Source organism: Callithrix jacchus, chromosome 8 (assembly GCF_049354715.1).
Source record: "Callithrix jacchus isolate 240 chromosome 8, calJac240_pri, whole genome shotgun sequence".
In the NCBI taxonomy this organism is placed as follows: Eukaryota; Metazoa; Chordata; class Mammalia; order Primates; family Cebidae; genus Callithrix; species Callithrix jacchus.
The window spans coordinates 65,527,875-65,544,371 of NC_133509.1; the positions used below are offsets into that span (position 1 = coordinate 65,527,875).

General features: G+C 36.5%; 1 protein-coding gene and 1 non-coding gene across 51 annotated transcripts in view; one reads left to right on the forward strand and one right to left on the reverse strand.

The window, feature by feature from the left end:
* The window catches only part of HECTD1 (HECT domain E3 ubiquitin protein ligase 1), a 93,846-nt gene that overhangs the window by 29,850 nt on the left and 47,499 nt on the right, over positions 1 to 16,497 (reverse strand). For all 50 annotated transcript variants that reach the window (XM_078334684.1, XM_078334666.1, XM_078334661.1 and 47 more), the window contains exons 16-22: positions 14,769 to 14,903; positions 14,090 to 14,236; positions 9,900 to 9,994; positions 7,306 to 7,411; positions 3,725 to 3,859; positions 2,657 to 2,796; positions 1,897 to 2,220 (exon numbers count right to left, since the gene is read on the reverse strand). In XM_078334684.1, coding sequence (XP_078190810.1) covers positions 1,897 to 2,220; positions 2,657 to 2,796; positions 3,725 to 3,859; positions 7,306 to 7,411; positions 9,900 to 9,994; positions 14,090 to 14,236; positions 14,769 to 14,903 — 1,082 coding nt within the window. The remainder of the gene's footprint in view (positions 1 to 1,896; positions 2,221 to 2,656; positions 2,797 to 3,724; positions 3,860 to 7,305; positions 7,412 to 9,899; positions 9,995 to 14,089; positions 14,237 to 14,768; positions 14,904 to 16,497) is intronic.
* LOC118145293 (U6 spliceosomal RNA) lies at positions 12,977 to 13,078 on the forward strand. The gene has a single exon (XR_004730419.1). It is a non-coding gene; the product is annotated as a U6 spliceosomal RNA (small nuclear RNA).

Below are 16,497 nucleotides of genomic sequence, written 5' to 3' on the forward strand. Positions count from 1 at the left end.
ATGTTAGAGAAAAAATTATGTAATATTTTAAAACAGATGAAAAAGATGATTCAAGATAGAGAAGATGAGAAGATTTTTTTTTTTTTTTTTTTTTTTGAGACGGAGTTTCGCTCTTGTTACCCAGGCTGGAGTGCAATGGCGCGATCTCGGCTCACCGCAACCTCCGCCTCCTGGGTTCAGGCAATTCTCCTGCCTCAACCTCCTGAGTAGCTGGGATTACAGGCACGCGCCACCATGCCCAGCTAATTTTTTGTATTTTTAGTAGAGACGGGGTTTCACCATGTTGACCAGGATGGTCTCGATCTCTTGACCTCGTGATCCACCCGCCTCGGCCTCCCAAAGTGCTGGGATTACAGGCTTGAGCCACCGCGCCCGGCCGAGAAGATTTTTTTTATGTAACAGAGACCTGTAGAAAAAATTAACTTGGCAGGTGGGGGCAGTGGCTCACACCTGTAATCCCAGCACTTGGGAGGCCGAGGTGGGTGGGTCACCTAAGGTCAGGAGTTTGACCAGCCTGACCAACATGGCAAAACCCCGTCTCTACTAAAAATATAAAAATTAGCTGGGTGTGGTGGCTGGTGCCTGTAATCCCAGCTACTCAGGAGGCTGAGGCAGGAGAACTGCTTGAAACTGGAAGGCAGAGGTTGCAGTGAGCTGAGATTGTGCCATTTCTCTCAAGCCTGGTCAACAAGAACAAAACTTTGTTTCCTAAAAAAAAAGAAAAAAGAAACTAACTTTCATCTTCACTCAACAGTTCATTACAACAATCAAGAAATCAAGGGGAAAAAGGAGTTAAGAAGTTAAAAATGAAATGTTTAAATGTACAATATTGATTTGATTCATAAAATTAATGATTTATGATGTATATAATTCAAAGATAAAAGACAAAACGCTGGGTGTAGTGGCATGCCCCTATTGTCTCAGCTACTTGGGTAGCTGAGGTGAGGGGAACCACTTGAGCCCAGGAGTTAGAGAGCAGCCAACATAACAAGACCCCATTCTCTTTAAAAAAAAAAAAAAAAAAAAAAAAGGATGGTTTACAAAGAGTAAGAGAAATTCTCTTATGACGGAAAAAAAAACTTAAAATTTTTTGCAAAGTTTTAAATAAAGTATTAATATTTTGTCTTCAAAGCTTGAAAGGGGTAAAAACATCACCTATTAATCCTAACGTTAAGAATCTCCTCATACCAGATCCAATGCCGAAAGCAATTTAAGTACATAATCTACCCCTTGACATGTGCCAAAATGTACAATTAATATTAGTAGAACTTTTAGAAGTTACTGACTTGGGTATACAACATGGGTATACAAAGAAGTCCAGTTCTTGTACAATTAATACAAGTTAGTAGAACTTTTAGAAGTTACTGACTTGTCTTTTAAAAACAAGTTCAATATACAAAATTTAAGGATAAAAATTTTAAGTGAGCCTTAATTCTAAAACCAGCAATAGCCACTGCTAATACGTTAAACATTCCTAAGAATTATGTGATGATATGGAGAGTTTATGGAAAGCTTATTATACTTTTTTGTTTCCATGAGTGTGTTACATATGTGTGTGTGTATATATATGTATATATATGTGTGTGTATATATGTACAGATAGCCATATACCAATTTTTTAAAATAAATATTCATAGCTTCTCAGCCGTTTGGCTAAGATGCAGTGTAAAATATATACTCAGCTCGGCTTTCTCCTATTTAATCTAAACCTTTTGACAAAGTTTTAGTCAAGTCAGTGTTTCAAACTTTTAATGCCTAGAGTATCAAGTGATTTGTTTTTAGAAAGAAAGTTTTGCTTCAATATTTTACAAAGAAGAGAGCTCTAGAGTATAAAATTATAAAAATAAACAAAGCTCTTTACTGAGTTTTCCAACTTGCAAAGACTCCTCAACTAACCCTGGTTCATTGAGACTGCAGTCATCAACATGGGTATACAAAGAAGTCCAGTTCTGTCCATCTTTGGATACCTGGAAAACCCAATTTCTCAATGCAGACCTTCCATAACCACGAGCATGACGAAGTGTATATGCTGATGGTATCACCCAGAGGCCCAGATCTATGGCAAACCAGGCATTCTTATCATCATTGCTATGACAATTTAAAGCTGAATTATCACGACTTAGTATGTCTTCCAAGCGGCCATAAGGTAGATTTCTTCCTTCTGATGACGTTACTACTACAAGTCCATAGGCAGCTGGATTTACCCATTCATAAGCAGTTCTATACAAAAATAAAGAAAAATTAGCAAATAACAACGTTAAGATAATTTCATTTTCACGAGGTTTTAAATATAATGTTAAGATATACTCATTTTCACAAGGTTTTAAATTAAAATTATATACAATTCTAGAATTAGGAATTTAGATATTTTTTCCTCAAAAAAAGTAATGTGGATAATCTCAATGTTAATATTAATCAATGTTAAGATATATTCACTTTCACAAGGTTTTAAATTAAAATTATATACAATTCTAGAATTAAGAATTTAGACATTTTTTTCCTCATAAAAAGTAACTTGGATAATCTTAACTTCTATCTGCAAGTCAAAATTCCTTAAGCCACAGAATACTCAGAGTGTTAATGTTATTCTACTTCCTAGAATTCTTTTATCAGGTGAATATGGTCACTCCAGCTTAAAGTAGAATGACTGACTTACTTTGCATTTGTCCCAGTCCAGTAAATGATTCCATTTTCATCAAAATCATGCTGGTGCCGAAATATAAAATTTTGTCCTTCTCTTAATTTTCGAACAAAAACAAACGAAGATCGGTCAAAATCATACCACTGTTTTGCTACCTAAATCAAAGAAAATATAAAAGACAGTCACCTTAATAATGCTATTTTCAAGCATGTTACCTACCTTTTTCCTGTCTCTTTAATGTGAATTGTTTATTACAACAAATGCTCATTTAAAAATATGCAAAAAATATAAAGAAAAATAAAAAGTCCCACAACCAAAGCACCCCACAATTAATAATCACAGAGTATTTCTTTAGTTCATCATTTCAATGAATAGGATAAAACAAACTCTTTTTTTTTTTGAGATGGAGTTTTGCTCTTGTTACCCAGGCTGGAGTGTAATGGCGTGATCTGGGCTCACTGCAACCTCCGCCTCCTGGGTTCAAGCAATTCTCTGGCCTCAGCCTCCTGAGTATCTGGGACTACAGGCACGCACCACCATGCCCAGCTAATTTTTTTATTTTTAGTAGAGACAGGGTTTCACCATGTTAACCAGGATGGTCTCGATCGCTTGACCTCATGATCCACCTGCCTCGGCCTCCCAAAGTGCTGAGATTATAGGCGTAAGCCACCATGCCCAGCCCATTACAAATTCTTGATCATACTGTACAAAAACATTTTTCTGTGATCATTAGTCTTTCTACATTTTTATGGCCATATAATATTTAAATTAATAGACATAATTATCATACACAACTGTCAATTAAAATAAATTTAAATTTTTAATATGAATAATTATTTAACATTAATTTATTGATTGGAATTAAGGTTTTCGATTTCAATAGTACAAAATCATAATAAACAACTTCATGTAGAAAGCATTTATAGTCTATATAAGATTATCTTAAAAGCAGTTCTAAAAATGGAATTAGTAAGCCAAAGTGTATTATCATAACTCTGGATATATACTTCTCAAATTACTGTTCTAAAGGGCTAAACCACAGCTCAGAATGCTTATTTCACCATGCCCTTGCCAGAAGCTAACCATTTTCAAAAGGTACTGTTCCAGAGATTCAACTGTAGCCAAAGGTTCCATCTTTAACATTCTGCCAGTCCTGTCAATCAATGCAGTTTCACCAGGTGCACGTTCCAACCGAAATCGTAATCTCCTTGTAAGTATCTACACAAAAACAATCAAAATAGTTTAGAAAACGTCTTGGTTTTTCTCAGAATTATAAGAAATGATACTTCCCGAAACAACTGAGATTTATTAAGTATAAACATAGTGGAATTATGAACAAATATCTGTTTTCTATCAAATATTCTTTTAAAAATTATTTATTTATTTATCGAAATGGAGTCTCACTCTGGCGCCAGGCTGGATTGCAGTGGCGCAATCTCAGCTCACTGCAACCTCTGCCTCCTGGGTTCAAGCAATTCTCCTGCCTCAGCCTCCAGAGTAGCTGCGTTTATAGGCACCTACCACCCATGCCCAGCTAATTTTTTGTATTTTTAGTAAAGACGGGGTTTCACCATGTTGACCAGGATGGTCTCTATCTCTTGAGCTCGTGACCCACCTGCCTCAGCCTCCCAAAGTGCTAGGATTACAGGAGTGAGCCACCATGCCCAGCCCTTTTTCTATTTTTTAGACAGTCACACTCCTGTCAATCAGGCTGGAGTGCCATGGATTGATCTCGGCTCACTACAACCTCTGCCTCCTGGCTTCAAGCAATCCTCCTACCTCAGCCTCCCAAGTAGCTGAGATTACAGGCGCATGCCACCATGCTCGGCTAATTTTTATTTTTAGTAGAGATAGGTTTCACTATATTGGCTGGTCTCAAACTCCTGACCTCAGGTGATCTGCCCACCTTGGCCTCCCAAAATGCTGGGATTACAGGCATGAGCCACCACACCCAGCCTATTAAACATTCTTTAGGCCAGGCACGGGTGACTCAGACCTGTAATCCTAGCACTTTGGAAGTCTGAGGCAAGGGGATGGATTGCTTATGCTTAGGAATTCAAGACCAGCCTGGACAACACAGTAAGACCTCATATCTACATATTAAAATGAACAAAAAAAATTAGCCGAGCATGCATGCCTATAGTCCCAAGTACTAGGGAGGCTAAGGTGGGAGAATCAACTGAGCCTAGGACACAGAGGGTGCAGTGAGCCACGATCACAATGCACTCCAGCCTGGGCAACAGAGCTAGACCTGATCTCAAAAATAAGAAAAAAAAAAAAAAAAACAGAAAAAATTCTTTTATAAAACAGTCACTGAGTTAAGTTATAGTGGTTATCGAGAAAAAGACAAAGTTAACTTCTAGAATTTCTAAACAACTTCAAATATACAGTTTAAATGAACTTATAAAACTTCTTAATCAAAGTATCATATTTTCAACCTATAACTCACAATTTTCCAGGTAAGTTTTTGAAAAGTAGCAAATTAGCTTACTCCTTTAAAGCTAGAATATATTCTATATGATAGGTATCCCTAATCTAAAAATCTGGAATCTTGAAATGCTCCAGAATCTGAAACTTTCTGAGCACTGACACAATGATCAAAGGAAATGCTCACTGGAGCATTTCAGATTTTGGATTAGGAATGCTGAAGCAGTAAGTATAATACAAAATAGTATAAAATCCAGAACACTTCTGGTTCCAAGCATTTTGGATAAGGAATACTCAATCAGTATAATGAAAGGCTAATAAACTTTAAAAGATGCAAAATAGCTTTTAATCCAATACATTTTAGTAAGCAACAAGTATAGGACTAGCAATTTTACATAGTTCCATTTCTGTATAAATCTTAATTCCTATAAAAACAATTAAAGACTTATATGTGCATTTCGGTAGTTTTAGACAGCAAAATTACCACAGAGCACATTCCTGGCCTTCCACTCTTTGGATCTCACACAATCTCCTGAAGTGAAAAATGCATAATAAAAGACATCAGTGCACTGTCCTTGAGACTTATCTCCAACTCATTCACTTACCAAGAACAAAGCTTAAAAACGATGGACCAAACAGTCCCCCTTGCTCCTATTATTCTGTCTGAAACAAAACACAAAGTAGTCCTCTACATCTTTTACGTATACAATATCAGGTACAACTACTGCACTGTATAACTCTCTAGATAAGCACTCTAGTCTGGAAGGCTAGTGGCATTGGTAACAGTATTGGGTTCTCAGAGGTATGGCAAGTTTTGTTGGCTTTGCATTGCTTTGACAAGTATAGACCCTTAGTCACTAAATAAAAGCTATTATTTAAAAGAAACTATTCCATGCAGTAGAATGCAGAATAATTTAGATAAAGGCAAAATTCAAAGCAGAAGGCCTTTCTAGAACACTAAAAAACCCACATAAAAATGTGATAAAGTTCTGGGCTAGGATATTACTAAAATGTATTGTTTGTTTGCATCTAGATCCCAGCTACTAAAGAAAAAAATAATTGAATAAATGAGAATGTAAATAGGAAGTTACATACTATATATGAATATATACATATGGGGAGGAAGAGAGAAGGCAAAGAACAGGCTATGAAACCATATAATTCATAGGAATTAGGCAACTGGCCCTAACCAATGACATAAAGAAAGACCTGAAAAAAATTGTGCTTAAAATATCTTCACATTTTTTCTTATGTTTACAATATAGAAGGGACATGCCATGGTCTAAATGTCTATGTCCCCCAAAAATTCATGTGTTAAAACTTAATCCCCAGTGCAGTGGTGTTGGGTGGTGGAACCTTTGGGAGGGCTCTGCCCTCATGAATGGGATTAGTGTCCTTATACAAGAGGCCTGAGAGATCTCATTCATCCCATCTACCATTTGAAGACATAGCTGGAAGGTTCCATCTAAGAGGAAGAGGCCCTCACCAGACACCAAATCTGCTGGCACCTTGATAATGGACTTCTCAGTTGCCAGAATTGTGAGCAATTAATTTCTGTGTATTAACCTCACTGTCTAAGGAATTTTGTTACAGAAACCCAAATGGACTATGACAGAACTTGACTCATAATTACAGAATAAGAGAAATCTTTTACTCTGCTTTTTCCACAGATAAAATATCTTTTGCCACTTATGATCTATGAAATATAATTCTTTTAACAAACATTAAATGAATAAATGCATAATTTTACAGTGATTTGATAAAACAAATAGACTTCAAGCCATTAAGCTAAAATCTTTAAAGATTAAGTAGAATTGGGCTGGGCATGGTGGCTCACGCCTGTAATCCCAGCACTTTGGGAGGCCGAAGCAGGTGGATCTGAGGTCGGGAGTTCGAGACCAGCCTGACAAACATGGAGAAACCCCATCTCTACTAAAAATACAAAAAATTAGCCAGGTATGGTGGTGCATGCCTGTAATCTCAGCTACTCCGGAAGCTGAGGCAGGAGAATTGCTTGAACCTGGGAGGCAGATGTTGCAGTGAGCTGAGATGGCACCACTGCACTCCAGCCTGGGAAACAACAGCAAAACAGTCTCAAAAAAAAAAAAAAAAAAGATTAAGTAGAATTGTTTTTATTTTAATCCAACGTGAAAAAAAATAATTTTTTTAAAAGAAAAGTTTAACACCGTTCCTAGATGCATTCAGCAATACTAGCTACTACATTTTTTTATGGTTACCTGGAGGTTATATGTGGATCCTGGTGTATCATACAAATGGAGAGGTAGACGTTCAATAGATTCTAGTACAGCTATTAACTTTCGAATTAATGCAACTGCTGGTCGACTGTGAAGAAGTAATTATTATTAAGACCTTTTGTATAACTGTATGCAAATGTTTATGCAGAAAATACAGTAATCAACTTCAATATATGCCCCTATTTTTCATGACTACAAAGTTTAATTTTGTATTATGTTTGAGTAGATAGAAATACTCTTACAACTCAATTTCCTTCACTTAAAAATAATTCATTTTTCTAATAAAAACTTTATCAACTATATTTAAAGTGGATGTAGGATTTATTTTTAAAGTTTAAACAATTTTACTGTATATTTGATAAATAAAAAATAATATAAAGCAACAAAGTTTTGAAAAAATATTTGATGGCAAAGGTATCACAACATATGCTTTCTCATTATTGGCAAGGGTATCACAACATATACTTTCTCATTATTGGAGAGTAAATTGCTATAACACTTCTGGAAAACAATGTGAAAATTTGAATCAAGAACTTTTAAAAATCGTCTTGCAGAGCTAGGCAAGGTGGCACATGCTGGAGTCCTAGCTACAAGGGAAGCTTAGTCAAGAGAATTGCTTGAGCCCAGGAGTCTGAGGCTATAGTGCAAAATTATGGCACTTGTAAATATCCACTGCACTTCAGTCTCAGCAACACAGCAAGACTCCATCTCTTTAAAAAAAAATGGGGGAGCCATAGATGGTGGCTCTTGCTTGTAATCCCAGCACATTGGGAGGCCAAGGCAGGCAGATCACAGGTCAGGAGTTCAAGACCAGCTTGACCAATGTCGTCAAACCCCATCTCTACTAAAACTACAAAAATTAGCCAGGCCCAGTGGTGATACGAGCCTGTAATCCCAGCTACTCAGGAGGCTGAGGCAGGAGAATCACTTGAACCCAGGAGGAGGAGGTTGCAGTGAGCCGATATCATGCCACTGCATTCCAGCCTGAGTGACAGTGAGACTCTGTCTCAATTAAAAAAAAAACAAAAAAAAAAAACACCTATAACCTTTAGCACAATATTACCACTTATGGAATTTACATAAAAAAAAAAGTTTCCATTGAGACTAGTATATTTGACTAATAGTAATAGTTTGCAAAGAGCTAAATTGTTTAACATAGTAATACTTCAATATGTTACTATACACTGTAAAGATATAACATGCATTCATTAAAAATGAAATTTGAAATTAACACAATTAGTTGAATAAATTGTATAACTTATTTTAAAAGTGCAATCTCATTCAAATGTACACAGAATAATTTAATGAACCTTCATCAACCCAGCTCTAGCAATTAGCTAGTAATGACATCTATTAATATCCATATCCCCACCCAATTCTCACCTTTTTTTTTTTGAGACAGAGTCTTACTCTGTCACCCAGGAGGCAGGCTGGAGTACAGTGGCATGATCTCAGCTCACTGCAACCTCTGCCTCCCGGGTTCAAGGGATTCTCCTGCCTCAGCCTCCCAAGTAGCTGGGATTAAAGACACCCACCACCATGCCTAGCTAATTTTTGTATTTTTAGTAGAGATAGGGTTTTTATCATGTTGGCCAGGCTGGTCTCAAAGTTCTGACCTCAAGTGATCCACTCACCTGTCTCCCAAAGTCCTGGTTACAGGCGTGAGTGAACCACTGTGCCTGGACTCAACACTTCTTAAATAGTTTGAAAAAATGCTAAAGAGCTTATTATTTCATCTAGAGATATTCTTTGTATATAAATCTAACAAAAGAATTGTTTTTAAATGCTATCATTACTTTTTTTTTTTGAGACAGAGTCTCACTCTGTCACCAGGCTGGAGTGCAGTGGCGTGATCTCAGCTCACTGCAACCGCCATCTCTCGGGTTCAAGTGATTTTCCTGCCTCAGCCTCCTGAGTGGCTGGGATTACAGGTGTGCACTACCACGCCTGGCTAATTTTTGTATTTTTAGCAGAGATGGGGTTTCTCCATGTTGGTCAGTCTGGCTTTGAACTCCTGCCTCAGCCTCCCAAAGGGCTGAGATTACAGGTGTGAGCCACCATGCCCAGCCATATTATTACATTTTTATAAAGAACAACTATTACTTATTATCAAACATTTCATCAGTGTTCAAATTTTCAACTATCTTAAACAGGCATGTAATTTAAACTAAGTGGTCAGGCCAGGAATGGTGGTTCATGCCTGTAATCCCAATACTTTGGGCAGCCAAAACAAGAGAAATATTTCAGCCCAGGAGCAGGGGGCTGCAGTGAGCCAAGATGACATTACTGCATTCCAGCTTGGGCAATAGAGTGAAATCTTGTCTGAATTTACAAAATAATAATAATAATAATAATAATGAATAAGTAAACTAAGTGATCGGCTCATTCATACCAGACAAGTAATTATTCCACTAGATTAAAAAAAATTTCAAAACTTTTCCTCTTATTATACATGTATGTCATATTCCTATTAAATAAGAGTTTCTTTTGTGTGCTATTCTAGACTTATTTTAGAGGAAGTATACCAACTGTGTAAACATCACAAGCATCAAATTCAAAGAAATTTGGTGTTTTACCTTTCATCATCTTCATTTTCACTAAAGGCGGTTTTAAAAACATTTATTCTTTCTACCAGCTGACTACAATCTTGTTTCATATCCAAATCCATGCTCTAAAGAAAACAAAAAGTATAAAGTCCAAAACAAAAAGATATTTAAGAATCATACTGAAATTTATTAAAAACTAAGAGACAAATATTAACATATTATAAAATTATCACTACAATGAGTAAAATCATATTTTATCTTTCATTAATATACGAATGAACATTTTCCATTTTAACAGTACTATTTACTTAAATAAATATTAGAAACAAACTGCTACATCAAAACCATGATTCCACAGATATTACTAAGTGATATGTGATATATCACTATAATAAATGGGAATAAATGCAAATAGTAAAGTTTATGAAGGGACTATAGGATTGATTGAAGTTCAAGTGAATTTTTTTTTTTCAGGTGTTCAGAGGAATGTATTGAGTAGAGGTGAGGAACTAGGATGTTGAAAAGTAAAAAAAGGAGAGAAGGAGAGGAAGAAAGAGGAAGAAAAAGAGGGAGAGAGAACAGGAATATTGCTTCATTCTAAAAATGGGTATTAATAATGGCTGATCAATATTTTGTGTATTTAAAATGGAGAACTCTATAAATATTTATTGAGTTTACTTGTTCCAGATCTGAGTTGAAGTCCTGGATATCCTTATTAATTTTCTGTCTCGTTGAGTCTAAATCTCGTTATGGGTCTTATGTATCTGGGTATTAAGATCTCTTATTGTTGCATTGATCCTTTTACCACTGTATCTTTGTTGCTTTGAAATCTATTTTATCAAATGTGAGAATTGCAACTCCTGCTTTTTGTTTATTTATTTTTGCTCTCCATTTGGTTGGTAAATTTTTCTCCAACCCTTTGTTTTGAGTCTTTGTGTATCTTTGGATACACTGTTAGGTTTTGGCTGTAACTTTTGATTGGGGGATTTAGTCGATTTAAATTTAGGGTTACTGCCATTTGATGTTAGCTGGCTATTTTATCCATTCGTTGATGTAAATTCTTCTTTATGTTGATGCTCTTTACTTTTTGGTATATTTTTAGAAAGGCTCATACTGGTTGTTCCTTTCTATGTATAATGCTTCTTTCAGAAGTTCTTGTAAAGCAGGCCTGGTGGTAGTAAAATCTCTGAGTACTTGTGTGTTCATAAAAGATTTTATTTTTCCTTCAATTGTGAAGCTTAGTTTGGCAAGATATGAGATTCTAGGCTGAAAGTTCTGTTCTTTAAGTATGTTGAAATATTGGCCCCCACTCTCTTCTGGCTTGTAGGGTTTCTGCTGAGAGATCTGCTGTAAGTCTAATAGGCTTCCCTTTATGGGTAACCTGGCCTTTCTCTCTGGCTGCCCTTAGTATTTTCTACTTTGTTTCAATCCTGTTGAATCTAACTATTATGTGCCTTGGGGTTGCTCTTCTTGAGGAATATCTTTGTGGTGTTCTCTGTATTACCTGGGGTTGAATAGTGTCCTGCTTTGCTAGATTGGGAAAATTTTCCTGGATAATATCCTGAAAAGTACTTTCCAGCTTGGATTCATTCTCTCCATCACATTCAGGTACACCAATCAAACGTAGATTGGGTCTTTTCACATAGTCCCACATTTCTTGGAGACTTTGCTCATTCCTTTCATCCTTTTTTCTCTATTCTTGTCTTGTCGTTTTATTTCACTAAGTTGGTCTTCGACCTCTGATATCCTTTCTTCTGCTTGATCCATTCTGCTATTTAAACTTGTGCATATTTCACTAAGTTCTCGTGTTGTATTTTTCAACTCCATTAGTTCATTTATATTCCTCTCTATATTGTCTATTCTTTTCAGCATTTCGTCAAACCTTTTTTCAAAGTTCTTAGTGTCTTTACATTGGGTTAGAACAAGTTCTTTTAATTCCCAGAAGTTTCTTATCATCCACCTTCTGAAGCCTACTTCAGATAATGGAACAAAGTCCTTTTCCATCAGGGCTTGTTCTGTTACTAATGAGGAACTGCAATCCCCTGTAGAGGGAGAGGGGTTCTGATTTTGGGTATGCTCGGCCTTCTTAGGCTGGTTTTTTTCCCTTTATTATAAATTTATCCATCTGTCGTCTTTACAATTACCGCCTTTCTAATTAGGTTTCTGAGTCGAGGTCCAATTTATTGATTCCCCGTGCTGGGATTCAAGCAACCCACTGCGCCGGCCAAAATAACAGCGATAAGACTGATGGTGCTCTTCTGCCCGGGAATCTCTGGTCTGGCTTCCATCTTGAGTCCGCAACAAGTGGCTCTGCCTTCCCGGAGCTCCAAACACTGGTCAGTAAGGGAACCAGTCCCGTTTACTCTGCATGAAGAGCTGCCACGCCAAGGCGCTGGCAAAACTGCTGCGCCGGCCACAAGAGTTGCGCTGGCGACCCGTGGGGCTCCTCCACTAGAAATCTGCTGGTCCATGAGCGATGACAATTCGTCTGAAAGTGTGGTGTCCTCTTGTTCTCTGAGCTTTCACTGGGAGCTACAATCCTGAGCTGTTAGTGATCAGCCATCTTGGATCTCTTCCGATTTTTTTTTTTTAAGAGACAGAGTCTTACTCTGTCTCCCAGGCTGGAGTACAGTGTTGTGATCTTGGTTCACTGCAACCTTGCCTCCCAGCTAAAGCAGTTCTCCTGCCTCAGAATTACAGGAGAGTAGGTGGGACTACAGGCATACTCCAACACACCTGGATAAATTTTTTTGTATTTTTAACAAGAGATAGGTTTTCACCATGTTGACCAGGCTGGTCTTGAACTCCTGACCTCAAGTGATCCACCCACCCTGACCTCCCAGAGTGTTAGGATTACAGGCATGAGCCACCATGCCCAGCCTAAAATGAATCTTAAGAGTGTATCAGCACATACAATGATTAAGATGAAGAAATCAACTCTGGCCAGGCACAGTGGCTCACACCTATTATCCCAGCACCTTGGGAGGCCAAGGCAGCCAGATCACTTGAGCCTAGCCTCGGCAACATGGTGAACACAGATGCACATGCATAGGAGTGCAAACACACATGCATACACACATACTAAAAAGAATTAAATTGAGTAGTCCTTGTTTCAGGAGCATGTTTACCAAAACTGGAATGATATAAAGAAGATTAATATGGCCCCGGGTAAGGATGACACACAAATTCATGAAGCATTCCAAATTTAAATAAATAATAAGAACTGAAATGAAAAGAATTCTTTCATTAAAATAAAGGTAAAAACAGCTGGGTGCACTGGCTCATATCTGTAATCCCAGCACTTGAGAGGAAAAGGCGGGTGGATCACCTGAGGTCAGGAGTTTGAGACTTTCCCGGTCAACATGGTGAAACCCTGTCTCCACTAAAAATACAAAAAATGAGCTGGGCATGGTGGCGTGTGCCTGTAATCCCAGCTACTCAGGAGGCTGAGGCAGGAGAATTGCCTGAACTGAGGAGGCGGAGGTTGCGGTGAGCCGAGATCACACCTTTGCACTCCAGCCTGGGTAACAACAGCAAAACGTCTCCAAAAAAAAAAAAAAAAAAAAATACAAAAATTAGGCAGGCATGGTGGCAGGCGCCTGTAATCCCAGCTACTCAGGAGGCTGAGGCAGGAGAATCATTTGAGCCCAGGAGACAGAGGCTGCAATAAGCCAAGACTGCGCCACGGCACTCTAGCCTGGGCAATAAAGTAAGTCATAAATAAATAAATAAATAAATGAAAAAAGTTTTACCATAATAAAGAAACATTCTTAAATTAAATATATATATATATAAAGTTATTAGCAAGTATTTATCAAATTTTCACATAAGCTTCCTAAACTTTTACTGTTCATACATTAATTTTATGCATATAACTTAGGTACTTAAGGTCTACACACATATTCTATATTATATAACTTATGTGAAAATCAGAGCAGTGAATTATTATGATAAATCTTAGACTAAATGTTTTTAGTCAACAAAACCTTTAACAAATTATAATTAGGGAACTTAGAAATCAAAATAAACAAAATTATTTAATTCATTTGGCTCAAACTAATAATATAACTTAAAGGCTGGAGAAATTAGAAATACCAACATCATTCAGCTTTTAAATATTTCTTGACAAAACAAACTAAAAACCACTCAACCTATCAAAGGAGTAACTACAAATAATTTTTAAAACTATATTTTTGTTCTTTACTACTTGATAAACTTACATTGTTTAAAACAGTAAGAAGTGCTTGTACCAAGCCACTGCTGCACATTTCATAAGGTGAAATTGTGTTTTCATCCTTCAAAAGTACAATTAGGTTTTCTAAAGCTGTCTTCATTAGATCTCTCCAAGTGTTCTCACTCTCAATACACTAAAAGAAAAAAATTAATGAAGACAATCAAAAAGATAAACATAGCTCTTAAAATAACTTATCAGAACATCAATTATGAGAATAGATAGTAAGCAAAATTAAAAGTTCAAATTATTAACACAAATTATGTCTACCAGAGGTCAGCAAATGTTTTTGTAAAGGGCCCTTGTAAATATTTTAGGCTCTGCAAGCTATATACTCCATGTCACAACTATTCAACCATGCCCTTGTAGCACCTAAGTAGTAGAAAATACGTAAATGAATAAGCATGGCTATGCGTGATAAATTTTATGGATACTGAAATCTGATTTTCATGTGTCTTGAAATTCTCCTTTTGGTTTGTTTTCAATCATTTAAAAATATAAAAACCACTATTTCCTCATAAAGTCATATAAAAATGCATAGCAGGCCAGATTTGGCTCCTGGGCCATAATTTGCTGACCCCCTACTCAATACCATGACATAAAGAATAGAGGGGAAAATATCAAACTAAAATTCACTACGCATCATTAAAATCTAGAGGTTAACATACTTGTCTGTTTGTATGAAGTTCCCAAGATGACTCTAACTGAGTTGCTATGTTTCTGAGTGTTACCACTACTCCACGAGGCATGCTTTCAACAGCTTTAAAGTGGTCATCATATAAATCTCGAGCCATAGTTCGCACCTACCAAAATAAACACAACAAATGTGAATTTTTACTACAATTAACAATTTTACCAAATCTTCACTTTTATAGACACTCATATTCACATATTTCACCATGAAAAGGTACGTGTGTATTGTCATTTGGGTACAAATGATCTCTCACTGAACTTACAGTTATTTGAGAAAACAACCAATGTAGGTCCTGGGTCTGATGAAATTTAGCACATAATATTATTTACAAATATATGCTTAAGTAATGTAAATTTAGTATTCACCTAATGCCATTTTAATCCCAAACTAACCCAGCATAACTCTAATGCAACAGAAAAAATGTATCTCTCTGAACTACTTAATAATACCTTTCTATTCTATTTTGGTATGCCCTTCAGAATTAAAAGATGGCAGTCATGGATATCAGACAACTTTGAAGAAACTGCCTCTTTATATAACAGTATTCATAATTAAAAACTGTGACTAAAACTAAAGACCTGGTGTGGTAGCTCATGCCTTTAATACTAGCACTTTGGGAGGCTAAGACAGGCAGATCACTTGAGGTCAGTCAGGAGTTCAAGACCAGCCTGGCCAACATGGCAAAATCCTGTCTCTACTAAAAATTAAAAATAAAATTAGCTGGGGATGGCTGCGCATGCCTATAGTCCCAGATACTCAGGAGGCTAAAGCAGGAGAATCATTTGAACCCAAGAGGCAGAGGTTGCAGTAAGCCAAGATTATGCCACTGCACTCCAGCCTGTGTGACAGAGCAAGAATTTGTCTCAAAAAAAAGAACTAAGTTAAAATTATTTCTGCCTAAAATATTTTGATGCATACTTGTTTTTATATGCAAAAGAATAGCCATCTACTCACTGAGTTGCCACTGATTTCAAATCAAGAAAGTGGAGTAATAATTTTTTTAAATTTGAATTATTCTTATAATTTCAACTTTTATTTTAGATTTGAGGGTACGTGTGCAGGTTACAAGAGTATATTGTGTGATGTTAAGGTTGGGGATACAAATGATCTCAAAACCCAGATAATGAGCAGAGTACCCAACAATTTTGGAACCCTTGCCTCCCTCTCTCTCCACTGCCCCTATAATCTTTTTGTTTTTAATGAGAACGCAGGATTGCTAATGTTTTCATTGAATTTTTGTAGTTTGTGTTATAAAATTCAGTCCCCTGTAGTCTAGATTTGGTTGGTTAATATAACATATTAGGTATTCCAAAAAACTCTTGAGATCGGTGATTTATAATCAGATTTATTCAAGGATTTCATGCTTGCAAATGTGAGTATTCATTAAAATTTGTAACCTCAAAATCAATCATCACAGTGCTTGCACATTCATTCATGAGACATGCACAGTGCAGTGATAAATTTAAGGTGCCCAATATGCATGTTTTCTGCAGAATTCAAAAAGGTAACACTCTTTTTTGCTTCAGGTCTCATACTATAAATAAATGCCCTATTCACAATCTACTTAGTGTTACATTTTTTGACTTGTGGGGCTTTTTATTCCTGATTTTGGTTTAAAATGGCCCCCAAACATAGTGCTTAAGGGCTATCCAGTGTTTGTTTCTTTCTTTCTTTTTTTTTTTTTTTGAAACAGAGTCTCATTC